Below are 27,729 nucleotides of genomic sequence, written 5' to 3' on the forward strand. Positions count from 1 at the left end.
CATATTAATTAGTGTATTTTTTTAATTACACTAATTCTAAGATGTTACACATCTTAGCTAAAGTACATCTGAATTAAAATCCAGTAACAAAGACGAGCATATAAACTCTAAATTACTTCAAAATCTAATTGATCAAACCTTCAGTATTATAAATAGAAAGATGAAGCAAAAAGGGTTTAAACGTGAAACTGAAGATAATTAAGATGAATGAAAACTCAAAATGTATCAATCAACATGAACAGAAACATTTCATTTTAAGGCATCATCAAATGGAGTTACTATCATATAAATACTGTTTTACTGATGCTTGTTGTTATCATTGGGATTGCACTTTGGCTTCCATAAAAAAGCAACTGATAAACAAATGTTAGATTTGAAGAAAGATTGTTATTTTATTACAGAAAAAGAACAAACTCACCGGTTTTCAGAACTAAGACGTCTTTGCTTTTTTCCGTTTGAAAGACTGGATCTCCTCTTCTTCCTCTGCAGCTGTAAACACCTTCATCTGAGACACTGATGACTCTGTATGGATCACTGTTTTCTCTGAACCGAGCTGCAGAATATTGTTGCTCATTTCTGAACCAGTCAAACTTCCAGTCATCAGATTCGTCCACAGAGCAGATCAGTGTTATGCTGCCCCCTGCTGGTATGATTGTTCTGTCTGCTGTCAGTTTGGCTCTGGGTTTATCTGCTGCGGTTTTTAAATAAAAAAGGAAACAAAGGAAAATCATATTAGTGACCATTCTTTGCTTGGTTATTTCTCTGTTTAAGGCGGTTTCTCTGTTTTGCCTTTTGTGATAATTTATTATTAACATGTACAATGCTTATTAGGAAAGATTACATTATTGCCAGACAAGGAGAAAATACGTCCATTAAAAAAGGAAACTCAAAAAAATTGCTAACATATTCAATACAGTCTTAAAACAAGAAATTATGACAGAGGAAACAGCAATGAATTTCAATTCACAAGCAAACTAACGGGCCGGTTTCTGGATCACGTGATACGGCCCGATTGCGAGGCTTCAAACTGTAGTGGCCATTGTTTGTCAAACCAATAAAAGGTCCATCCGCCACTATGAGGCACTGGGGTCCAGATTCTTCACACAGGCAAAAGAAGGTTCACTGTCCAAACTTGTTTTGTTGTTCTGGATGATTTATTTTGTTTCAGCAAAACACTTACAGAGTTCAAACCTTTTCTTGTTTTCAGGCTACCTCGCTTGCTCTGTTGCTCTGGTAAAAACCATAAGCCCCAAACCCAAATGCCTGCTTGTCTTTACCAGACCCCTACACTTATAGAAAGTGGATTGATCCACCTCACTTCCTGTCTTTAGAAAACGAATAAATAAGAACAAATAATAAAAACATAAGATAAATAGAATCGACAATTATTAACCTGCAAATAATACAAAAACTAGAAATGTAAAAATAAACTAACAAAATTCAAATGCATAAAGAAATAAAGAATAAATAGCTCCAACAAACGTCACCGCCCGTTTCTGCACCACAAGCCTCGATACCCGATTCACAAAAATCCTCATTGATTATTCGATACACGATAAATCATAGAAGATGATTTACTTCAGGAAAAACAAAGCTAATTTAACACATTTAACCATCTTAAAATGTTGAGTATTTATGATTAAAGAATTAAAGTTGTGACTTAACAGTAAATTACAGAGTTACTTTGTAATATTTACTTCAGTGACATGTAGCTGTTTTTATTTATCTCCCATGTTTTTCTTTTGCTTGTAGTCAGAAATAACAGAAAACCATGGTTTTATATTAAATCCAAACAATATAAAGTTTCTAAATCAGACTCACATCTCACTGTCAGTGTGACGGCATCGCTCCATTCTGTTAGCTGATGACCTCCTCTAGCCATACAGCTGTACTCTCCACTGTTGGTGTAAGAGACTCTGTTGATTCGGTATTCCTTGGATCTTTTTTCAGCGTTTCCATTGTTTCTTTTCCATTCATACGTCCACTGAGTTCCTCCTGCTCCCCAGATCTCACATCTCAGAGTGACTTTCTCTCCTCTATATACAACAGGTCCACTGGGTTGTAGGATCACAGTCGGCTTGGAAACTATTCAACAAAAACAAAATAATTTTCATCTAAAAAACTGACAAATACAGTATATCCTTTGGATTAACACTATTGTTCCTATGCATGATACGTATGTCAATAATGTTTGCTTTGTTACTTAAGAAAACATTTTCTGGCTGAATATTTAATAAATCAAAAGTACAATTTTATAGAAACTATTTCAATTTCTGAGCTCATGAACTCCATGGAATACTTTTTTATTTTACAAACATGTTAATTGTATTCTCTAACTCAAAGACAGCAATTGTAAATTTAAAAATAAAGTTAGGAAACAATAAAACAGGAATGTTGTCATGACTGTTAGAGCTAAATCACAATCATTCATAATTATCAGGTGAAATAGTTTTGGATTTTGAAGTGTCAGGAAAAGACATCTGACATTGATGTCAGATGTCTGGGCATCAGAGAAAGTCCTGAGTGATCTCAGAAACTATGGTAATGATAATAATAATTTTATAACACTAAATATCTGTGCCACATCATAGATTTTTGTATTAGGTCAAAAGTAAAAGTGGACCAATCCACTTTTTTTCTCTGGGTTCACTAGGGAAAGATGGTTTATTTCAGGTTGTTCTGCTTTCCTCTCAAAAACCTTAATTTGTGAACAGAACAGTTGCATCGATTCTGACTAACACTTTGATCAACATGATGAAGATTGCATCATCAACCCGGGGTATTTTTGCAGAACAAACAGAGTAATTTAGACCAGGGAGCTGTTGGAGCTCTTTCTCTAAATGGACATTCTACTGAAATATCAACAGGAGTATTTTTTTCATTTTCAACTTGAGCAAATTACAAGAGATGTTTGTTTGTTGGTTTTTTTTTTAACTGTGGAGTAAATGCTGCTCTGGATTTGTCATTTTCCGATTAGCAGCTGAAGCTTAATTAACTTATTTGGACCAAACAGTATAACATATGAGGATGCCTTAATGCTTAAGCTAACAATCACAATGGCAAATTGTGGAACAGATGGATGAAATTGTGACAAATTTGTGCAATGCTATTCATTAAGCATCAATTGAGTATCAATAGTGAGTAAAACAGATTTTTGTTTAATTTTGTGTGTTCTGTACTGGCTGCAGTATTTTGACAAGAATGTGAAGTTTGGATCGTTGAGCTCAGTTTCTATTCCTACAGGTTGTTCTGATACAGTTGCCATGTTGACTTTTCAGTAATGGGCGGACAGATCTCCTACAAACTGGTTAGTTTAGAAATGTAAAGTTAGCTTTGTTCTTTTAGTCAGAGCATGAAACTTAAGTGGTAAAAAAAACCCACTCTGTTTTAGGCGCTGGTGAGTTTCTGTGGTGGTTGTGGTTGGTACATTGGGTTTTAGTTGACAGGCAGAAGGGGAAAGCCGAACTATAAAAAAACATCTAGTCACTGGTTTTTAGTTTACTTTCACTTGCTTATAAATTTATACTTATACTTAAAAGGGCTGCAACGCTACACAAAACATCATACTAACAGTATTAAAATGAAAAATAAGATAAAATAATTAACATCCATAAATTACATAAGCTGAATGAGGAAAGATAATAAAATGTATTCCTCACCTTGAGTGTTTCCATAAAAGACCACACAGAGCACTAAAACAAAGATAAACTTCTTTAGAAGATACATTTCTATCAAACTGACGCAGTTAGTGATATTACATTTAAACATTCGTATTTTCACATGTAAAGAGCTTTTTCATTAACTCAAATGTCCAAACTGGGTGATTAAAAAAGTTGTTTTAAGTGCCAGAGGAACATGTTCAACCAGTTTTACACTTTTATACAAAATGCCAACAGAGACTCAGTAATTTCCTTACCGAAGAAGCTCAGCCTCAGTAGCAGCTCCTTCCCCATCCTCACATACAGACCAAATGCGGGGTCTGCCTGACTACCGGGGTGTCGACTGTCGGTTTCCTCCCCGCTTTGATGTCAGCAGTTATCAGAAGCCGTTACGTTTCCTGTCCGCTGCATGTTCGCATGTTTCATGTGCAAAGATCTTTTAAAAAAACATTCAACCAAAGTTGCAAAGGTGGAAGTTGAAATAGGTGATGTGGATTTCTGCACATGCATGGATTTGTGGTGCAAAAATGATTAAAGAGAGCTTATTCTCTTTAAAATGTGTTTATAAATAAATTATCCTCGGCTTGTGCTGCATAGTTTAAGCATCAGTCATCCACTCTAAGGTGAAGCTATTTTACAAACAATGCTTTAAACACCAAGCTTGTGAAGCTCATGGAAACTTGTTGTAAAAGATTTGCAGGTGTAACTACAACTAAAAATGATGCTACAAAGTAGTTAGACACATTGAAACACATGCCAACTACACTAACCAGAGTAATACCACTATTGTGTGCTACGTTCCAGTTTCACACAAGTATTGTTTGTTCTTCATTTAGAGCTGAGCCCATTTACTGACCACAAAGACGGGGTGTTGCTCTTAGCTCTGATAGGGAGCTCTGCAAAGTCACACACTATTTATTTGTTCTGTACGCGTCTGACATTGTTCCTCTAGGCATCATAATGCAAAGTTTTGCGGCCTTCACAACTGGCCTAAAAATGTGACTCATGTGAAACTAAACTGTGTTAATGATAGCATCGTGCTGTTAGCCTGATGTGTTTGTGATGCTAGAAAAACATCAGCAGAGACGGCGTTGCTAATGGCGTGTGGTATGGCGTGTGGTATGTGGTATGGCTGTGTGCTGAAAGGTTTCTGAAGCAAATAACTGATGATTCACAACGGATTTTATTGCCAAAGATGAATAAATAAATAGATCAGTCTTATCGATGTTCATTTGAATCAGTTAGGAAACAAGCTAGTACCAGGACTTTAATATGTTTGTGTTTATTATTTAATCAACTGTGTCCCTTTTAGAGTCTGGAGAATTGGATGTCACCTGCTGTAATTTCAGAGGTTTAGTCCAAATTTTGATACTGAAAGATAATATGTCTAGTTTTCACGAAATAACTTTTTTCAGATGACTAGTTTCGAAAATTCAGACATACCACATGATAAATGTGCTATAAATGTGTCTTCGGTGGACACTGTTGGTGGAATAAAGTCAAAGATCCACAATCATAACTGTGTTGCCTGGTTCATATGAGAGCTGTCCAGTTCTAAAATTGGTGCTTGTAGTTCATGTGACGCCCCGACGCTAAAAATGACCAAATTAGTCTAAATTGGAACATTTTATGGACTGATGAAGCAAGGGTGGGACATTTTTAAACTTTTTGTTTGAAGGAAAATATCTAAATCTACCAAACGTGGAAATAGTTTGAAGCCTGACTGTATAAGAAAAGTTACATTTTTCTTTTTTTGAAAGAATAATACATTCAGCATAGAATTAGGGTAAATATTAATTAGACATTATCAGTAAACATGTTTACATACTTTTATTTAGCATGATGACTCCTTACATGTATGCCAGGTGTAATAAAATGGAAAATATCAAAGTGTCATGGATTTCTTAAGTTGTTGTTTGTGCATGTTTTTGCATTTCACATTTCAAAAACATACATTTAGTGAGTTTGTAATTAATAATAATTGTAAGTATGGAGTTAAAAATGGTCAAAAATAAAAATACACACAAATATTTTTATATCTAAGTAATATGTGTTTTTCTGCATGCAAATAGAATAAACAGAGCTAATAATATATCTTTACACCAAACATAGAAATGAATTTTCTTGAACAATAAACATAAGAAGTGCTGCATTTTTAAAGGACATATTGTTATGTTAAAATAAAACCTGAGCTAAGTGATTTCAGTCAAGACAAAACTTTAAATTGTATCTGTTCCAATTTCTGTACGTTTGTGTTTGTATTCCAGAGCTACTTGCATCAGTTTCATAAAATGTTGACTAGCTCATCTTCATCCACAGACTTTTGTTAGGAACATTTGAGGATGTGGCTTTTTTTTCTTATGCTGCCATAATAAAAAACTCAGTTCAGTTCAATCTGAACCAATAGAAAGTTAAAATGCATTTTTGTAAATGTTCTTGATCTGATTTCAGAATAAACTGCAGCAGGACTCCACTTCCCTGTAGAGAAAAAGTGTGCGAATGTAACACATGTTCTTGTTTTGTCATCATTTGTAAAAACAATTTCAACCATGAAAACTTTACAGCAAATTTTCAAAGATTGACAATATATATTTTTTTATTTTATTCTATATTATAAAGTAGCAGCAAATTTTCCCCTGAATATGAAAATCAAATACAAAAAATACATATATATATATATTTATTCAATTAACAAATTACTTGCTATAAATTACATAAAAACACCTTGAATATTTAGAAATTAATCTCAATGCAGAGTTCACATACCTTTTTGTTTTCTTTCCACTACAGTGATTCTTTTAGCATTCAATGGATTCTAAAACAAAAACCAGATCTCAGTATTTTTAGAGCACAAAGATCATCGGTAGCCGATATTATTTGGTTTGAATATGCAGATGTTGTGATGAACTGAAATCAGCAGAGTAGTTCTACTTTATGTTGAAAACAAATCACCAACATTTCTCATGCAATCAACAAAAAATGTTTCCACAGAGAAACCAAACTATTGATGCAGATGAGAGTCAGTTATCTAGAACTCTGGTTTTCTAATCTGTCTGGTTCTGCTGATTTCTACTTGTAGCATGTAGATGCTCAAAGGGCAGATTGTCTGAACTGCATGTTGAGTTTTAGAAGCATGTAGTAGAGCTGCTATGAAGTCACATTTCAGTGAAAACATTAACTGAACGCACCTACCTGTGTTTTCTGTTGTTCATATTTATGTAAACATGATCGTCCTCTGGGTTACCAGGCCTCCCTGTCAATCATCAGAAATAACAAAAAAGAATATTTAAGGTGAAGCAGGGATCAAATTAATACAATGATATGTATAGATGGATATAATCTGCATAACAAAAAGGTATCTTTAAAGAAACAGGCGGAAGCAAAAACAACAATGTTCCCCAAAGCAAAGCCCTGAGGAACACCAAACTAGACAGGAATGGTATCTGTAAGTAGATGGAGCCATTGATTGAACTTTTAACTACTGCACTTCAGTCAACAGTATTTAAAGCTCAGGTCTAAAATCAGATCTAACATAAGGAGCAGAACGTTGACCTTCATCACTCTACATCAACTATCATTTGAAACTCCAGGAAAACTGGAAGATGATTGGTATTTACAAAACTCTGACTGAAAATAGTCCAGAATAAGATGTTGATCAAGAGGTTCTGTCTGCTTGACTACAAATGTTCCTAAAATCCTGGCCAAAAAAAAAAAATAGCTTTTTTCTACTGAAAATCCAAATCATGTGTAGAGCAGGTGGATTACAGCATTTTTTTAAATTTTTTTTCAGATAAAACCGTATGCGACCCAAAGCTAGTGAAGCATTAACTATTATGGTTAGTACAGTACAACCAATACTGAATAGAAATAAAACTTACTATTGTTAGAGGCTGACTGGATTGTTTCATACTCAGAAGTATCACCTGCAAAATAATAAAAAGGTCAAGTTTAAAATTACAGCATGAATTTAAGCAGATTAGTATTAAGTCTGTCACAAATATAACCAAATAAAAGCTTTACGGTACATGACAAGTTTATGATAAAGTTATACTTTGAAAATTGAGTTTTTTCCTATAGTTTATGTTTAAATCTTAGAAAACTCCCCACAGAGTAGCAGGAGAATACACTTCGTAAATGAACAACAGAGTTACTAACCGTGTAGCAGAGAGTTGTAAACTTGACTCTCTCTCTGGTTGAGTCCTTGATTTGTGGAGGAGCTCTGACTGCTGCCCTCTGACCTAAATTATGTAAAAGTTAAACTGAAATTAAATTCAATGAAGGATTGTTGAGAAAAGTAAATTCCAGCGTACTGACCTGATGCACCATGAATCTGTGGACGAGGAGAAAAAAGTACATTTGTTGCATTATAGTGAAATGTTTTCTATCCTCAGTTTTGTTTAACAGCTAAATAAATTCAAAGCACTTAATTTTTACGTATCACTGTATGTCCCACAACAGCATGAGAAGAAAAAAGTCTCACTTCTGGACTGACTGTATCGCCACCATGTCAGCAGGAGAATAATGAGAATAAAGAGAACGACTCCAACAACTGATCCAACGATCAACAACACAGGAAATGAAGAGCTGGCAGGACTGGGCACAGTAACTGGAAAAAAGAAACATTGGAAATAAGAAAACATCTGTATAAAATCAAAATGGAAAAAAAAAACCATTGGCTCCGTTTACCATTCTCTTTAGAAAGTTGTTTAAAAAGAAAGTCCATCACATATTTTAATCCTCCTCACCTCTAACAGACATCCAGCTCTGTAGTGACTCCTCTCTTGAATGTTGACATATGTAGAAACCTTCATCTGACTTTGACACTGCAGAGATCTTCAGCTCCCCTCTGCTGCCATTGTTGATGAGTTTATCATTGTGATAGAAAAATACATTGGAGAGAAGATTTTGTTTTTTATCTCTGCAGCTCAGAGTAACAGGATCTCCTTCAGTCACAGGATGAACAGGGCTCACCAGGATTGTATTATTCAAAAAACTGTCTGTAAAACAGTCAGATAAAATTAAATTTCAGGCATTAGTTTCAAAGATGTAGCTGTCATTGAAGAAAAGATTTTACATTTACATAAATCAGAACATATTTCGATTTCAGACAAATTATCTGCATTAGATGTTTAAAAAAGTGACTTATAAATAATCACTAAAACACAAATGATCTTGTGCATTTAAAAACAACTGAATTTGATCGTCATAAAGTAAAACATAGAAGCTCCAGTTTTATAAAGAATCCATATGTTGGAAGTAAATGTTTATGTGCTGTTGAATGTCAGTTTTTTGACATTTCACAGATTTATACTATAGAAGTGCTTAGTTGTTGCCATCTAGTGGCGGAATTTATGTACTTCATTTAAGAGTCTGCCATTTTTGATGTCATAAAAAGCAGACAAGCATGGTTTTCTCTCAGTAACAGCGCAACTTCGATTTAGTTGGTCTTTGAAAGCACTGTTGGTATGTATTCAATTTTGCAATGGATATTTTGTTGATTAACATTCTGCATGAAATGTATACAAAAGAAAAGAATACGAAAGAATAGGTTTATAAATCATAACCTACCATGTACAGTGATGTTCACTGCATTGCTGAACTCTCCTGATCCAAACTCACACCAGTAAACTCTACTAACAGACAAGTTTATCTTGAAGGTACATGTAGATCCAATCATTGTCCCCCAGGTGGAGCAGGCTGACAGTTGTCCTGTTTCTGTTAACCTCAACACTCTCCACTCAGCAGAGTTTCCCTCACAGCTCACAGACACAAAGTCAGATTTGAAGTGTTGAACTCTGTCAGGATTCACTGAGAGAGAAGCTGCTGGACGAGGATCTGGGAAATAAATACAGAAAGACATTTAATCTAGAATAAAGCTGAAAACAGATTATCCAAATCATCTATTGCTTTAGTGTTAAACATCAATATTATCATGGCAATAAATCAACCAAAATATTTTCAACAAAAACTTGTCTCAAGTGAGAAAAAACTGCAGCATTCATAAGTGTCATAATTTGAGTTTTCCTGTGTCTATTTCCTGTGTCCTCTGAGTCTCCGTGTTGTCCTGTCTTCCCCTTGATTGTTCCCAGGTGCGTCTTGTTCCCTGATTACCTCCTGTGTATTTAATGTCACCTCTGTTTCTGTGTCTTTGTCGGGTCCTAGTCTCGTCTTGTCTGACCTGTCTATCTGTCGTGCTGTCCTGCTGTCCATTCGTGTTTCCAGTTGCTACCAGCTTGAGCCTTAGCTTTCTGCTCAGCTGTGCTGCCTGGTTTTTTGGACTTTGTACTTTGGACGTTGTTAAACATCATCGTCGCATATCGACCTTGGTCCTCAGCATCTGCTTCACCACTCACACCACAACTCATGACAATAAGTGATCCACTATTTTTCAGATCCTTCAACCTTTACCTTTCACCTTTTCATTTTGTGTTTTTTATTGCTGGTTTGAATTTAAAATTCAACAATATATGAAAACCCAGATAAAACTTTGACATTTCTTCTTTACTTTGATAATGAATACAACAACTTTAAATTACTGCTACGGATAAAGTACATGGCTAAGTAGAAATAATGTAAAAAGATCATTACTTGCTCATTGAAAGGAGACGCACAGATAAACTGACCTGCTGACCAGACAAAACTTGGATCTCTGTATTTTGGTTTTCCATTTCCTGCTTTACACACATAACCTGCTGTGTTAGTGAGTCCATGAACAATGTAGAAATTCTCATCAGTCCCATCAGAGCTTCCAGGCAGCAGCTCATAGCTGTAGGATCTGCTTGATGGATCATAAACAGCTTTATACCAGAAGAACCTGATTCCTGCAGGTGGATGTTCAACCTCACAGATCAGAGTCACTGAGGCTCCAGGACTCAGCCATGATGGAGACACAGAGAGTTGATCTGTTGGAGAGTCACATTGATTTGTTCAACACTGTCACTCTTCAAATAGTCAAGTATTATAATATTTCTATATAACCTAAAGGCTTCAATTTAAAGAGAAATAGTCTGACACACTAGAATATTTTTTAGAGTTGTAGCATATTAAAAAAGATTTGTAATGCATCCAAAATCCATTTTTAAAAAAACATTTTAAAATATTTATTTCATTTTCTCGCCTTAGAATGAACTAAGAGAGAAAATGTTATTGTTTGTATCTTAGTCTTACATCCTATTTTTATTATCTATTCTTGCATAACTATCAATAGTTATATATATATATATATATCAGAGGCCAGTTTGGTATCAGGGTCACAGTGGCTCGTTTGGGAACTGTTCACATAAATAATATAATGTATTAGTTTAAGAGAAACAAATTAAAAGGGTAACACTGTATTTGACGGGCTGTGAATAAGACTAATGACACTATCATGAACATGAGTAAGTCTTCATGAATATTTTTTTGTTGTCATAAAGTGTCATTCAGTAAATCGTGACACTTTTAATACAAAGTTGACATTATTCAAAATGTCTTTGTTATGACAACTTGACATTAACCAAGAAATCATGATCTGACATAAATTTGTTATAAAAGTATCACTGATAAATTTATCAGAATCATAAAGTGTCATGATTCACCGCATGACACTTTATGACAACAGTCAAAAATATTCATGAAGACTTACTCATGTTCATGACAGATGTTATGTCATGTTTATGACGATGTCACATCAACACTATTACCAGCGCTCGATATATTCTAACCATAAAACAACTCTTATCTGTCAAACATTGACGTCAATCTTCACAAAAATAGACAGGGACATATACATACATAAAAAAAAAAGACTCATACATCTGCAGTACAAGAATAGAAAACAGCCAAACAAGAGCAACAATTCACCACACATAAAATGAAAAGATTTCAGATTAAAAAGCCAAAAGATAATAAAATATATTGCTGCTACCGAATCACTGGACCAGTTGATGAAGATTTTATAGTGACACTCGTCTCATAATGCCCACTTAATCTTTTTGGGTTACTAGGTAAAGTTGTTATTAAGATATTTAAAGTTTTCCTACACCTTCTCGTTTCTGTTGTGAACAAACGACTTAGTAATGCAGCTTTACAGAACTAGAAGCTTTTCAATTTGCACCATCAGTTAAAGAGAAGCTACAATTACATTCATGTTACATTCAAGAAATGTGTCTCACCTTGGGCGAATCCTCTGATGACTGAACTGAACACTGTACATAAAACAGACACATTTATAAAAAAGTCAGAACAAAGGAAAAGTTAACATATCAAAGAAAAAACTGATAAGTTAAGGCATTTCAAAAATCATTTCTTTTCCAATTTTATATGTTACTTGTTTTATCTCTTATTTAGAAATATTTAGTTCATTAGTCATCCACTATCAGGCGGGGTAAACCCCGGGCAAGTCTCCAGTCCATCGCAGGGAAAATAGTGAAGGGCTTTGAACTTGCTTTATCAACTTCAGAGGCCCTCAAAGCTCTTCACACTACTCATTCACACACACACACACACACACACACACACACACACACACACTGATGGTGACAAGCGCCACTAGATAGTAGCCCCAGCTGCCCTGGGGCAGTCTGACGGGGGCAAGGCTGCCATGCAGCGGCGCCACCGGGCCCTCTGACACTTCACCAAGGCAGCAAGGTGAAGTATTTGGCCCAAGGACACAACAACAGAGGCGAGTGGAGCGGGAACCGAACCATCAACCCGGACATGTGGGCAGAATAGAACCCGGAGGACAACCACGCATGCACTGGGAGAACATGTAAACTCCATGCAGAAAGACCTGAGCCGTGTTGTTAGGCAACAGTGCTGCCACTGTGACACCCCATTTATCAGTCATGTATTTTTAAAGTTAATAAATTTACTTACAGAATAGCACGTAAAGCCAAGCGTGTCCCATCCTCATCTCGACCTACTGAACAACTATAACCAGGAAGCCTTCTAGCTTGTGAAAAAAGAGAAGTTTCGAGTATTATTCTTCTTCTTCAGAACAGCTTACGTGTTTCCTTCCCATTACTCAAACTCTGCAGCAGTTGTTCAATATATCTATACTTCCTGTCCGCCGCCCTTGTAGCTTGGTGATGAGGTCTGAAAAATATGTGTAATCTATGACAGCTTTCATGGTGCTGTGGTCTATGTGTAGAGTCATGGTGACAAACAGAGCAGATGACGGAGTTAAATTTACAAGCGTGGCTTTTTAGGCACAACAGCAGACATTATTGAAGTCAATTCTTTTAAGTTGTGAACAATTTAGAGGGTCACACTGGAGGAAGAATAAGGGAGAAGATTAAAGAGATACGACAACTTTGACAGAAACCAATTAGATTATATTATATCTGATAATACTGCTACCTTACGGTGTTTCTTCCACCTTTACTCTAGAAAGCTTTGAGTTCAGCGCGCGTGAGCCGAACGAGCAGCGTGACGTTTGACGCTTACGTTGGTTCCCGTTCCTCCGTATTCTGAAGTCTTTATCATGTGAATACCAGAGCAGTGGGCCCTTCTCTGCAACGTCACTTTCCAAATCGTCCAGTTGAGTCAACGGCTGCGCGCGCGCGCGATCCGCGCAGAGTTACAGAAGTTCAGAGACGCGCGCGACCACGAGCCGCGACAGCGCGCGAGACCAAGGCGCGGGAACGGCGCATCTGGCGGACGCCCTCTCCTCTCGCGCCCTGTTCAATGCGGCTACAATAAACCTATACGAGCTTCATATGACACATCTACGTCACATTGATGCGTTAAAACCACATGTTGAATGTGACGTGAATGTTTCTCCTCTGAACGCTGTTAGTGAAATAAAGACGTTGCTCTGTAGTCACAGCTGCGTTGCATTGTGGGAGCTGTCCAGTGCTGAAACAGGCACCGACAGGCAATACTGCTAGCACCTCAAAATGGTGTTGGTGTTTTCTTTTTTTTTTTTTTTACAAACAAATAAAACACAAAATATACATTAAAATGGGACATATTTTATTTATTTATTAAATGTAACATGTTTGTAAAAAAAAGTAAAATAAAGACAGCTTAGCTGTTTTTAAAGCTTAATCTAAATAGTAACATCATTTATTTTTTCATCTTTTAACTTCAGCCAATTATTCCCATCTTTTGTCTTCAGCATTGTAGAAATAGGAAACAACAAACATTACATTAAGAACACATAGAAAAATCATGAAAAAGTCCACAGTGCTTAGACTGCAATATAATACAATTCTATAGTTAATTTTAAAAAGACAGACTTTAATACTGATACCCTTACAGTAACATTTTTACGTAATACAGTTAGATATGTTTTACTTGTGTAATAGAGGAAATAAATTATCATATATTTCACACTTTCGCAGCATTTTGGATCAGAGACATATATTAATTATATTTAAAAGTACCAAAATAGATATTCTATGAAGCATGAACAATGTACATGAACTTCTAAGCATATTATCCATCCATTTTCTTACACCCTTTTCCATCCATCCATCCATTTTCTGGTCACCCTTGTCCCTAATGGGGTCGGGAGGGTTGCTGGTGCCCATCTCCAGCTACGTTCTGGGCGAGAGGCGGGGTACACCCTGGACAGGTCGCCAGTCTGTCGCAGGGCAACACAGAGACATACAGGACAAACAACCATGCACACACACACTCACACCTAGGGAGAATTTAGAGAAACCAATTGACCTGACAGTCATGTTTTTGGACTATGGGAGGAAGCCGGAGTACCCGGAGAGAACCCACGCATGCACAGGGAGAACATGCAAACTCCATGCAGAAAGACCCCGGCCGGGAATCGAACCCAGGACCTTCTTGCTGCAAGGCAACAGTGCTACCAACTGCGCCACTGTGCAGCCCTACCCTTTTCCCTAGTGGGGAATATATATATATATATATATATATATATATATATATATATATATATATATATATATATATATATATAAGAGAAAGAGAGCATGGTGTGCTACAAGGCAGATTCATCTTCCAGAGTTGCTCCTGATTTGATTTCAGAATAAACTGATTCATCTGTTGCTGCAGGTTTTTCTGTGAATGAAGATAATTAGCATTAATGATAACAAAATCAACAAGCAGGAATTTAATTCCTAGAGTCATACTGATCCTAACACTGTCCATATGCAAAGCTTACGCCATTAGTTATAAAGTATTGTATGTAGAGGAAAATTTGCAAAGTCATACATCCAAAATGCTAAAAAGGGTGACTAGAACTGGGAATTAGGGTGAAAATATCTCACTAATTTACAAACTGAAATGATTTGATTAAATATGTTGCATATGAGAAACTGAGTGCAAACCCTGTTACCTTTCCTGTGTCGCTTGACTTTCTTCTTATTGATTTCAGCGTAAGTTGGAGCGAGTTCTGAAACAGGAAACTCATTTAATCAAACACAGGAACATTTTACAGCTACGTTTTACACTACATTGTTTACCAAAAAAATGTTTTAAAAAGACAGTAAATTTATTTCAGATTCTGAAAAGCTGAGACCAAATTCAAGAGCAACAATGTGTTTTTTTGTTTTAATAACAGACTGCATTTGACAAAAGAAATATCCACCACTGTGTCATCTCGAGGAGGCTAAAACTTCACAAAGGGAAAGGAAAATTTTCTTTTCACAATTTGCATCTGCGTGGCTGCATGGGAGGGGCAATATGTTTAAAAACAATTGCTACGCTGCAAACTGAGTCAGAAAACTACTGAGAAAATTAACATGCAACAAAAGTTTTCATAAAACACGCAATCCGTAAGAGTCCTGAGTCCCTCTGTTTCTGCTGATGTCTAGTGAGAGAGTTTGCAGCCAATGTTACAGATGGATATGTACTTTTTCTTTTTGATGATGATGATGATGAGATCATGATAAATAATTTCAAAACATTTCAAGAATCATTTCCTGCATACTGAACTGCGAACGAAAATCGGCCAAGAGGAAGATTGGAAGCTGCAATAAAGTTAAAGTGTTTAAGTATTTAATCCAGACTTCTGGAGAACACAACACATTGCTGTCACATGTAGGATACAACCAGAACAAACAAAATATTCCTTAAGTTTTTTTAGGGTTGTTGTTGTTTGCATTTTTACAGTCACTCTGACTGTAAAAATGCATTAGTATTAGCAAAGTCTGTTCATTTAGTTTAGAAGACATTTGCAGCCTTTGTAGTGTCACAATTTTTTTTTCTGTTGCTATTTAAGACATAAAAAATACTGAGGTTTTTTTATTTACCCTTCTCCTGACTGATGCCTTTGTTCTTTATCATAACTCTGTGATCAGACAGTAGCCATTAGGATCTTTTAGAAACATTAGAAGTGCTGCACATTGTTTTAGATTAATCAGAATCAAAATTAGTCAAACAGCGCTCAGCATTTTTGTTGCTACTGTTTGTAATTACAGATTAATTTGTGATTCTGGTAAATTATACCAGATGTGTTAGATTGAAACATAAAGTTGTAGAATGAAGTTAGATGATCAGAACCTGCAGGGTAATGACTCGAGGACACATTTTAACATAAACTCCGCCTGTTTGAGCTGACTTTACCTGCAGCTCTTGTTTCCACTTCAGCGTAAATAACGCGTTCCTCGGGTTTACGGGGTTTTTCTGTCGAGATCGACAAAACACAGACATGGAGTCAGAAATCATTCAGTTATCGTCCTGTGTTGCAGAAGGTTTGTGTTTTTGCACTCACTCTTTTTTCGGAGCTTTTTGACCTGAATCATGGCGTACGTTATTTCTCTGGGTTCAGCTGCAGCAAAAAAACATTTCACAATTTTAGATCAGTTTTCTTTTTTTTTTTTTTTTAAGTGCTCCAGTTGTGTGTGCATCTGTTGTAAATAGAAATACTTCACCAGCTGCGGTGGCTTCAGAAGGCTTGACTGATTCATAGAGAGCAACACCTATAGTAAGAAAATTAAAAAAAACAATACCGGGTTAATAGTTATATAATGACAATGAATACTTATGTAAATGTGATTTCTTAGTTTTCTATATTTAATAAATTAGCAAAAATCTAACATTTTCCACATTATCAACGTTGGGTATTTTGTGTGGAGAATTTTGAGGAAAGAGATTAATTTAATGTTATTCAGCACAAGGCTGTGATATAAAATGCTGACAAAGTGAATAGATGTGAATACTTTTCAGATGCACTGTAATTGGTTGTAGTTTTTGGTATTTTCACTTATTGTCTTTGAACAGTAGTCTAGTAGGCCATTAGCATTAACGTCATGCAGTTAGAAAGTGAAATTATTCAAGACAAAAATATCTTGCGTCTTTATCTGAAATCATTTTTGATATATTTAAACTGAATTTCATATTTTACTCTTGGTAAGTTTAATGTGTCATTAAAGATCAATTTTATGGTGGTTTATTTTAATTATACTCATAAACATGCAAATATAAAACATACTGAATAAATATGTAAGTTGATTTAAAAGAATAAAAGAATGTAAATGCATTATGAGAAGAATCTGATGAAATTCTGACCTTGAGAAGGAGCGTTATTGTCACTGATCTCAATCTCTGCTCTGTGATTGGTGGTCGACCTCTGATTGTTTTTCTCTGATCTAAAACATGAATACGGAAAAGTTACAGCAAACAACTACAGAGATTTATGTTAGTTACAGAAGAAGGGAAAGTCGTGTACTGACCTGAAAGAGCATAAATCTGTGGAAAAAAAACCATTTATTGTTACTTATTCTGTGGTTCAAATCACTTTTAACATGAAGCAGAACAAATGTGTGTCTTTGATTAAAGAGTGTAAATGAATAAAGACTGAGTGTGATCGAACCTCCGGGCTGTCTGCAGCGCCACAACAAGAGCAGGAAAATAATCAGAATGATTCCACTAATGGGTCCAATGATCAGCAGTAAAGGAGATGAGGAGCTGAAAGGACTGGACTCGGTTACTGGAAAGAACAAAAGTTGAAAGGAAACCAAAAGTATTTATTACCAGATGTTATATCAGATCCAAATAAACATCCTCAGTGCTCACGGTGTTCTCTAACAACTAAATATAATTATATTGAATAAATTACATCAAATATTTTAATCCTCCTCACCTCTAACAGACATCCAGCTCCTTGGTGACTCTTTTCCTGAATGTTGACATTTGTAGAAACCTTCATCTGACTTTGACACTGCAGAGATCTTCAGCTCCTCTCTGCTGTCATTATTGATGAGTTTATTATTATGATAGAAAAACACATTAGAGAGAAGATTTTGTTTTTTATCTCTGCAGCTCAGAGTAACAGGATCTCCTTCAGTCACAGGATGAACAGGGCTCACCAGGATAACACCATCATGATCATCATCTGTAAAACAGACAGAATATCACCTACTGACAAGCAATCAACTGTTGTGAACCTTTTGAAAAAGGTGTTTCTGTTATTTAAGTAGATTTTATGTCTTTGAGTGTTAAAACAAGCTAATGGAAAACACAACCAATCGCTATTTTTCCAGCAATACATAGTAATTATTTTTGAATTATTGTTGACCAAAAGAAAATTCACACATTAACCGAACAATTGAACTATTTTAGATAAAAATACATTTGTGATTGATCTCTGAAAGTGTTCAGTAATGATTAAGATAAGATTTATATTTCATAACAAAAAAACTTTGTTATAAAAAAACAGTTTTATAAAAAAAAAAAGTTTTTACGTATTTGTTAAAACTGTCACTATGTCGTGACAGTGGGATATAAAACCTTCTCCCAGTACCAAGTACAGAAATACACTGCTTGGTCCAAGACAACCAGACTGAGAGACTTAGCGATGCTAATCACTTTCATGTACGTGTTGCTCACACCTTCCTCATTTTTCTCTTGCTATGCTACAGCTAGCTCACTTAACAGAGGCTCTGATGATGGTGGATAAATAGTTTTCCTGAAATGGTGAATTGTTTCTCTGCCATTAGCATATTTAGCAGCCCATACACAAGGTTGACTGCCAAACATGGTGACAGTTTCAACAAATATGTAAAAAAAAAACAGTTTTTATAAAAGTTACATACTGCAGCTTTAATATAAAAACATATTAAACAAAACAACTGGCATGAGACTCCATTTCACAAATAAACGGGACATGAGGATTGTTAACATGCGGTTGTAATTTTTGCAAAGTTCTAATATTATAATACTTTGTATAATAATATTAAAGTTGGCATATTTTTTTTAAAAAACCTACTGTACATTTGTAACATTTTTATTTTTTTAAGCTCTTCTGGATGGATGCAAACTGCATTTCCTTTCTTTATACTTGTGACATGCAATGACAAAGTTGAACTCTATGCTATTATATTCTATTTCTTTGATCATTAGTAATTTTAGAATATTTTTAAAGATCCACGTTCTACAGCTACAAGACTTATCTGTTATTTTTCCTAAAGTTTACTTGGACCACATGCTTACATAACAGAACAGTCGAAGGAAGAAGGTGAGCTGCTCGGTTTTAAAGGACAAAAAACGTTAACGCCTTTCTGCTGCACACGTCAGACACTAAATTTTGATTAATTCATTTTTTTTTTAATTTACCTGGAGAGCAAGCAATGTAGGAATCACTATATTCCTGTAGAGATATGTCTACAGGAACTGTAGTTATACTCAATAATAAAAAGTAAAAACATTAAATAAAATCATAACCTACCCTGTACAGTGATGTTGACTGCGTTGCTGAATTCTCCAGATCCAGACTCACACCAGTAAACTCCACTGTGATCCTCCAGTCTGTTAATGGTACATGAGGATCCATTCATCCTCCCCCAGTTGGAGCACTGAACGTATGATGGACTGGTTGATTCTGTAAACCTCCTCATTCTCCACTTGGTGTCGTTCCCACCACATTTCATTGTGACAGACTGATTAAGTAAATGTTGAACTCTGTCAGGACTCACTGAGAGAGAAGCTGCTGGATGAGAGTCTGAAAACAAGAAAATAATTGTTCTTAGTGTTGAAAAAATGTAAAAAACAAAGTTCATTATTGAGCTGTGATTGTAAAATAAACTGTAAAAAGATTAGTGGTTTACAGACATTATAGTAGGGAAGGTAAAACCAAAGACACCAAAAACAGAAAGAAAGAACATAAGTGTTAACTCAAATAAAATTTTATATTATTAAAGTTGTTGATATCATTTTTTTAAAAGAGAGAAAAGAGTCCACAATGTCAGAGTTTCAGAGCTTTGAGGTAACAAAACTAAAATCAAAAATATAAAAACTATCAGCTTTGCTAAATATTAATAACAGTAAACTGCTGCAGTAATAATCTGCTACTTTGTTACTTTATGGTAGTTAAAACAGAAATAGTCAAAATGACTCCAATAGTCTCAGCTTTTTATTCATCATCTTCTCTAACTTAACTGAGTGGTGTGTTTACCACTATTAATAAAACAACACATTAAACAGGAAGAACACAATACATTATTCACAACTTTAACTAGAAACCTGAGCTCATCAAAAGTGCAATGCAAATTGTGGAATAAAAATCCAAAATGAAAGAACAAAAACAAACTGACCTGCGGAACAGACAAACTTTAGTTCACTGTAATTAGAGTAAAACTTTGGTTCTCCTCTTCCTGCTCTGCACACAAATCCTGCTGTGTGAGTCGGTCCACTAATGATGAAGGAGTTCTGCTCAGTCCCATTGGTGCTGCCAGGATGCAACTCAAATCTGTAGGTACTGCTGGATGGATCAGGAACAGCTTTATACCAGAAGAACCTCCATCCTGCTGATTGAAGCTCCAAACACTCACAGCTCAGAGTCACTGAGGCTCCAGGATTCGGCCATGATGGAGACACAGAGAGGACAGGCTGAGGTTTGGGTGCTGGAGAGAGAGAGATGGTCACAAAAATGCTATTTTGAATAAAATTTCTAGTGTTGGAGTAACACTTTCCTCTGATGGATGAGAGATGATGAGCGCTAACGCCATGAATAATTAATACATTTCATGTAACTGTTTACACAAGTCACTGATTTTTAATGACTTGTCATGTGAATGAGCTTAGCATAGCAGAACATGGACAAAGATTTGTTCACATTTGTCATGGAAATGCAGCTACTCATTGTAACCTGCAGTAAAAGTTGATTCTCAGTTTTTGATATTTGTGAAAGTATAAACATACTTACACACATATAGAAATATTTCATTAAATATTGATATTTGCTAGTAAAATCCCTGTAAACATAATTTATACATGGTGAACTCACTGAACACTGTTAATGTGATGAATCCCCACTTTGTTAAGGTGAAACTGTCTCTTCTTCCTCTGCAGCTATAATCTCCACTGTTATAAGCAGTGATCATGAATTCACTGGATGTTGGAGAGTTTGTATTGGTTGGTTTCCATTCATACGTCCACTGAGTTCCTCCATCATCCTGGATCTCACATCTCAGAGTGACTCTCTCTCCTCTGTAGATCTTTGCCCAACTGGGATGTTGGATCACAGTTGGTGTAATGGGAACTGATCACATAAGAAACAGAGAGCAGATATTTTCATTCACCAAATAAAGAGACACAAACACATTATTTACCAACTTCTGAAATCAAATCAGACCAAACTTCTCTGGTTTTTAAGTTAGTTACAATTAACAAAATTATTTCTATTTGCTAAATGCCAGAAAACCTAGCAAAAATATCTTTTGGAGGATTTTTTATTATTTTTCTTGTAGCTTTTGACGCTCCAATCATGTCAAACAAGAAAGCAGTGAGTTTCAGGTGTGGCCCTAAAACACACCCACAGGTGTGTCTTCAATTAACTCAAATATGTCATTTAAACTATCAGAAGTTTGTGGAGGGAAACACAAAAGGTTTGACCAAAGCCAGACAGTTTAAGAGACAATTATCCACGATACTGAAAAAAGGTATATACATTACTTAATTCAAAGATAACTACAAAAAAAAAACGTATCAAATCCTCTGTCTCTAACAGTAGGTGTCTAATATCTCTCATTATAAGTGATAAAATAAAATGATCACTGGTAGAGAACGATAAAACAAAACATAGCAGTATTAGACATATAACATGCACTTCCTATAAATTACTGGCATACAGTCTCAATGTTGGACTGTATTCATTATATAATCACATTTGTGACAGTTTCTCCATCAAACAGACAAACGTTGCTGCAGTAAATCCTCCTACATTAATATCAACATAGAAATTCATAGTCTGGCTTAAATATCTGACAACATGAACAGGAGCAAATTTTCTGCTTTCAGGCGTCATTAGATGGAGTTACAGATGATGATCATCACACTGGAGTCATAATGTTTTTAACACCACTGATGAACAAAGAAACATTAAAGATGTTTCATTTCACAATAAAGACAAGTTTACCTGTTTTCTGAATAGTGACCTCTCTGCTGGTTTCAGTATAGAAAACTGGATCTCCTCTTCCTCCTCTGCAGCTGTACTCTCCTCCCTCTGAGATGGAGAGGACTCCATCCGATTCATTGGTTCTGATGGGCTGAGCTGTAGAAGACTTGGACTCCAGTCTGAACCAGTCAAACTTCCAGCCAACACCGATGTCCATAAAGCAGCTCAGTGTTACACTGCCCCCTGCTGGTATGATGTTAACTCTTGCTGTTAGTGAGGCTTTGGGTCGATTTGCTGGTTGAAACAAACAGAAACAAGACAACCTTTAGAAAGTGGCTTGTTTGAGGAAACAAACTGTTCAGATCAATCAAACTTTAACTTCTGAGTCACTTATGCTGTTTGATGTTTAACGCTTCCTGGCCAAGTTATTGTTGAAAATTAGAAATTGTTCCCAATCAATTTACCTGATTAAAAAAGAAAAGTTTAAGAACTATTCTTTCAAGAACCAGTATTTGGAAGCGTGACTAGAACCGACTGAACGGTTTCCTTCACTTCCTCTGCTTCCATTGCTAAAACTACAGACAGAGTCCATTTTTAAAACAACGCAGAAAATCGACATCATCGTTCAGAAATTCTTCTGTTCACTGATTGGCCCAGTAGAAATTCTACTGGAGAAAATCCAAGTCAATGGGAGAAAGCCCAGACAGAGCACTGAAGAGAGATTAGAACTGAGATTAACTGAAGGCAATGGCCAGGCTAAGATAAAACAGCCTAAAACTGTTACAAATTATTTCTGATTTATCATTCAACATGAGAACTAAAGCAGATGTGAGAAGTTTTGCATCCAAAAATGTTGTCTGGTGTTTTAGGATTGTGTGATTGAGGATGTTTCTGTCAGACTTACATTTTACTGTCAGTTTAAATTCAGAGCTCCAGTCTGATGTCTGATAGCCTTTACTAGCCAAACACCAGTAGCTCCCACTGTCAGACTCAGAGACGCTGCTGATCCTGTATTCATTGGATGTTGGAGATTTTCTCTTGCTTGGACTCCATTCATACGTCCACTGAGTTCCTTCATCATCCTGCATCTCACATCTCAGAGTGACCGTCTCTCCTCTGAATACAACAGGCCAGCTGGGATGCCGGTTCACAGTCGGCCCAGACACTAAAATGAATAATATTCAGTCAGAAGACAGAAACTTATATTGAGCAAAAAAGGGAAAATGCTTAATTCTTATAGATTACAATTAGCACCTTCATTAATTGGTGATATGCAAATAAAACATTTTGTGTTTTGTTTCTGACAAAGCAAGAAAAAAAAAACATGTAATATTTTAAGGTGAACCACAAACGGAGCACAATGAGCAGTAATAAAACTTGACCAATAAACAGATCAAATATTTAAAACAGCTTTTTTGATTGTTTTATTATAGAATAGAACTAAACTCACCAATTTTCTGAACGTTGCTTTTGTCTGTATGAAAAACTGGATCTCCTCTTCCTCCTCTGCAGCTGTACTTTCCTCCATCTGAGACACTGATGTCTCTGTTTGGTTCACTGTTTCCTCTGAACTGATCTGCAGAATATTGTTGATCATTTCTGAACCAGTCAAACTTCCAGTCATCAGATTCGTCCACAGAGCAGCTCAGTGTTATGCTGCCCCCTGCTGGTATGATTGTTCTGTCTGCTGTCAGTTTGACTCTGGGTTCATCTGCTGCGGTTTTTAAATAAAAAAAACAAAGGAAAATCATATTAGTGACCATTCTTCTCTGTTTTGCTTTATGTGATAATTTATTATTAACATGTGCAATGCTCATTAGGAAAGATTACATTATTGCCAGACAAGGGGAAAATACGTCCATTGCAAAAAGGAAACTCAAAAAAATTGCAAACATATTCAATACAGTCTTAAAACAAGAAAATATGACAGAGGAAACATCAATGCATTTCAATTCACAAGCAAACTAACGGGCCGGTTTCTGGATCACGTGATACGGCCCGATTGTGAGGCTTCAAACGTCACCGCCCGTTTCTGCACCACAAGCCTCGATACCCGATTCACAAAAATCCTCATTGATTATTCGATACACGATAAATCATAGAAGATGATTTACTTCAGGAAAAACAAAGCATTTTTAACACATTTAACCATCTTAAAATGTTGAGTATTGCTTAGTACAACATTAAATTTATTATAAAAGAATTAAAGTTGTGGCTTAATAGTAAATTACAGAGTTACTTTGTAATATTTACTTCAGTGACATGTAGCTATTTTTATTTATCTCCCATGTTTTTCTTTTGCTTGTAGTCAGAAATAACAGTAAATCATGGTTTTATATTAAATCCAAACAATATAAAGTTTCTAAATCAGACTCACGTCTCACTGTCAGTGTGACGGCATCGCTCCATTCTGTTAGCTGATGACCTCCTCTAGCCATACAGCTGTACTCTCCACTGTGATATTCATCGACTGTAATGGTTCTGTATTCACCAGATCTTCTTTGAGCATTTCCATTGTTTCTTTTCCATTCATACATCCACTGAGTTCTTCTTCCTCCTTCCTGGATCTCACATCTCAGAGTGACTTTCTCTCCTCTATATACAACAGGTCCTCTGGGTTGTAGCATCACAGTCGGCTTGGAAACTATTCAACAAAAACAAAACAATTTTCATCTAAAACACTGACAGAAATATTATTTGGATTAACACTGCTGTTCCCATGTATGATACGTACGTCAACAATGTTTGCTTTGTTACTTAAGCAAACATTATCTGACTGAATATTTAATAAATCAAAAGTACAATTTTATAGAAACTATTTCAATTTCTGAGCTCATAAACTCTTTGGAATTCTTTTTAATTTTAACAAACATGTTAATTGTATTCTCTAACTCAAAGACAGTAATTGTAATTTTTGTCAGCTGACTGAATATTTCTTTCAAAAACTTTACTTAAGAGGACAAAACAACAGAAAATATATAAAGCATTACAAATGAGTATATCTTTTCCTGCATTTTAATAGAAAATAACTCTAACAAACAAATACTTCACTTAAGGTGTTACACTGCTACATAAAAGTCAAGTAACAGTAAGAGGAACATTTGAACCCTAAACGGCTTCAAAATGCAACAAATGAAAAATTTGGACAAATGCAGCAAAAAGGTTTTAGCTAAGCAATGAAAACTCAAAATGTATCAATTAAAAATAATTGCCTTTTCAATTTCTTCACATTAACAGAATCAATATTTTATTTTAAGGCATCATCAAATAAAGGTAAAGTCATGTAATTACTGTTTTACTATGGTCCCAAAATTATGGCTATTAAAACACAACTGATACCCAAATTCTGGATTTAAAGAGAGATTTTTATTTTATTACAGAATTAAGAACTAAACTTACCAGTTTTCAGAACAGAGATTTTACCACTTAATGCAGTTTTAAAAACTGGATCTCCTCTTCCTCCTCTGCAGATGTAGACTCCTCCCTCTGAGACACTGATGTCACTGTATGGATCACTGTTTCCTCTGAACCGAGCTGCAGAATATTGTTGCTCATTTCTGAACCAGTCAAACTTCCAGTCATCAGATTCGTCCACAGAGCAGATCAGTATTATGCTGCCCCCTGCTGGTATGATTGTTCTGTCTGCTGTCAGTTTGGCTCTGGGTTTATCTGCTGTTGAGTTTTAAGCAAAATAGAAAGTGACTCAATAATCAAGCTATTAATTAGTTCATGCCATGTTTACAAACTTAGTCATCTTAAACAGTTGAGTTAATATTTACTTCAGTGACATGTAGCTATTTTTATTTATCTCCCATGCTTTTCTTTTGCTTGTAGTCAGAAATAACAGAAAATCATGGTTTTATATTAAATCCAAACAATATAAAGTTTCTAAATCAGACTCACGCCTCACTGTCAGTGTGACGGCATCGCTCCATTCTGTTAGCTGATGACCTCCTCTAGCCATACAGCTGTACTCTCCACTGTGATATTCATAGACTGTAATGGTTCTGTATTCACCAGATCTTTTTTCAGCGTTTCCATTGTTTCTTTTCCATTCATACGTCCACTCAGTTCTTCCTGCTCCCCAGATCTCACATCTCAGAGTGACTTTCTCTCCTCTATATACAACAGTCCGATTGGGTTGTAGGATCACAGTCGGCTTGGAAACTATTCAACAAAAACAAAACAATTTTCAACAGGAAAACAGACAGAAATATTCTGTGGGTTGTTTGCATGTGTGATATGAAGGTAAAACAAGGTTTGTTTTGTTTTCTTATGATATAAACCTAAAAAAATAAACACTAAACACAACACAATAGTAGAGTCCTCATCATGGGACAAACAGAAAAGCTTAAACAAACACATTTGTAATTAAAAAAAAAAAAATATATATATATATATATATATATATATATATATGGAGAGAGAGAGATTATTTTAACTATAATGTTTTTATTTGTGTTCTGTAACTTCAGACAGCAAATATATTTTTTTAACAACTAACTGAACGTTTTTCTATTGCTTCAGATGACAAAATCTCAAAAATTTAGACTTTTTTTCCCACAGCCTCTTTTTCCAAATTAATTTTGCACTAATACACTAATTCTAAGATGTTACACATCTTAGCTAAAGTACATCTGGATTAAAATCCAGTAACAAAGACGAGCATATAAACTCTAAATTACTTCAAAATCTAATTGATCAAACCTTCAGTATTATAAATAGAAAGATGAAGCAAAAAGGGTTTAAACGTGAAACTGAAGATAATTAAGATGAATGAAAACTCAAAATGTATCAATTAAAATTTATAACATGAACAGAAACATTTTATTTTAAGGCATCGTCAAATGGAGTTACAATCATATAAATACTGTTTTACTGATGCTTGTTGCTATCATTGGGATTGCACTTTGGCTTCCAAAAAAAGCAACTGATAAACAAATGTTAAATTTATAGCAAGATTGTTATTTTATTACAGAAAAAGAACAAAACTCACCGGTTTTCTGAATAGTGACTTGGCTGCTTTCTTCCGTTTGAAAGACTGGATCTCCTCTTCTTCCTCTGCAGCTGTAAACACCTTCATCTGAGACACTGATGACTCTGTATGGATCACTGTTTTCTCTGAACCGAGCTGCAGAATATTGTTGCTCATTTCTGAACCAGTCAAACTTCCAGTCATCAGATTCGTCCACAGAGCAGATCAGTGTTATGCTGCCCCCTGCTGGTATGATTGTTCTGTCTGCTGTCAGTGTTGCTCTGGGTTTATCTGCTGTTGAGTTTTAAGCAAAATAGAAAGTGACTCAATAATCAAACTATTTATTAGTTCATGCCATGTTTACAAACTTAGTCATCTTACAAAGTTGAGTGTCTTATATTAATATTTACTTCAGTGACATGTAGCTGGTTTTATTTATCTCCCATGTTTTTCTTTTGCTTGTAGTCAGAAATAACAGAAAATCATGGTTTTATATTAAATTCAAACAATATAAAGTTTCTAAATCAGACTCACGTCTCACTGTCAGTGTGACGGCATCGCTCCATTCTGTTAGCTGATGACCTCCTCTAGCCATACAGCTGTACTCTCCACTGTTGGTGTAAGAGACTCTGTTGATTCGGTATTCCTTGGATCTTTTTTCAGCGTTTCCATTGTTTGTTTTCCATTCATACGTCCACTGAGTTCCTCCTGCTCCCCAGATCTCACATCTCAGAGTGACTTTCTCTCCTCTATATACAACAGTCCGATTGGGTTGTAGGATCACAGTCGGCTTGGAAACTATT

General features: G+C 35.5%; 2 protein-coding genes across 3 annotated transcripts in view; both read right to left on the reverse strand.

Moving 5' to 3' along the window:
- The window catches only part of LOC114157040 (uncharacterized), a 36,193-nt gene extending 22,754 nt beyond the window's left edge, over positions 1 to 13,439 (reverse strand). Inside the window, exons 1-2 of the mRNA XM_028037725.1 lie at positions 12,516 to 13,439; positions 11,813 to 11,845 (exon numbers count right to left, since the gene is read on the reverse strand). Of these exons, the coding sequence (XP_027893526.1) occupies positions 11,813 to 11,845; positions 12,516 to 12,552 (70 nt within the window). The 5' untranslated portion in view covers positions 12,553 to 13,439. The remainder of the gene's footprint in view (positions 1 to 11,812; positions 11,846 to 12,515) is intronic.
- LOC114157034 (basement membrane-specific heparan sulfate proteoglycan core protein-like) overlaps positions 1 to 27,729 on the reverse strand; it is a 67,117-nt gene that overhangs the window by 13,599 nt on the left and 25,789 nt on the right. Inside the window, exons 4-14 of one of the 2 annotated variants that reach the window (XM_028037703.1) lie at positions 27,461 to 27,724; positions 26,948 to 27,220; positions 25,855 to 26,118; positions 25,351 to 25,623; positions 24,329 to 24,595; positions 23,402 to 23,665; positions 22,856 to 23,116; positions 21,973 to 22,245; positions 20,842 to 21,096; positions 20,150 to 20,458; positions 19,285 to 19,557 (exon numbers count right to left, since the gene is read on the reverse strand). In XM_028037703.1, the coding sequence (XP_027893504.1) occupies positions 19,285 to 19,557; positions 20,150 to 20,458; positions 20,842 to 21,096; positions 21,973 to 22,245; positions 22,856 to 23,116; positions 23,402 to 23,665; positions 24,329 to 24,595; positions 25,351 to 25,623; positions 25,855 to 26,118; positions 26,948 to 27,220; positions 27,461 to 27,724 (2,976 nt within the window). Of the gene's footprint in view, positions 1 to 418; positions 692 to 1,821; positions 2,086 to 3,659; positions 3,693 to 3,916; positions 3,975 to 19,284; positions 19,558 to 20,149; positions 20,459 to 20,841; positions 21,097 to 21,972; positions 22,246 to 22,855; positions 23,117 to 23,401; positions 23,666 to 24,328; positions 24,596 to 25,350; positions 25,624 to 25,854; positions 26,119 to 26,947; positions 27,221 to 27,460; positions 27,725 to 27,729 lie in introns of those variants that run through there. The other variant, XM_028037704.1, reaches the window with a different exon arrangement.

Source organism: Xiphophorus couchianus, chromosome 14 (genome assembly GCF_001444195.1).
Source record: "Xiphophorus couchianus chromosome 14, X_couchianus-1.0, whole genome shotgun sequence".
NCBI classification, from domain to species: domain Eukaryota; kingdom Metazoa; phylum Chordata; class Actinopteri; order Cyprinodontiformes; family Poeciliidae; genus Xiphophorus; species Xiphophorus couchianus.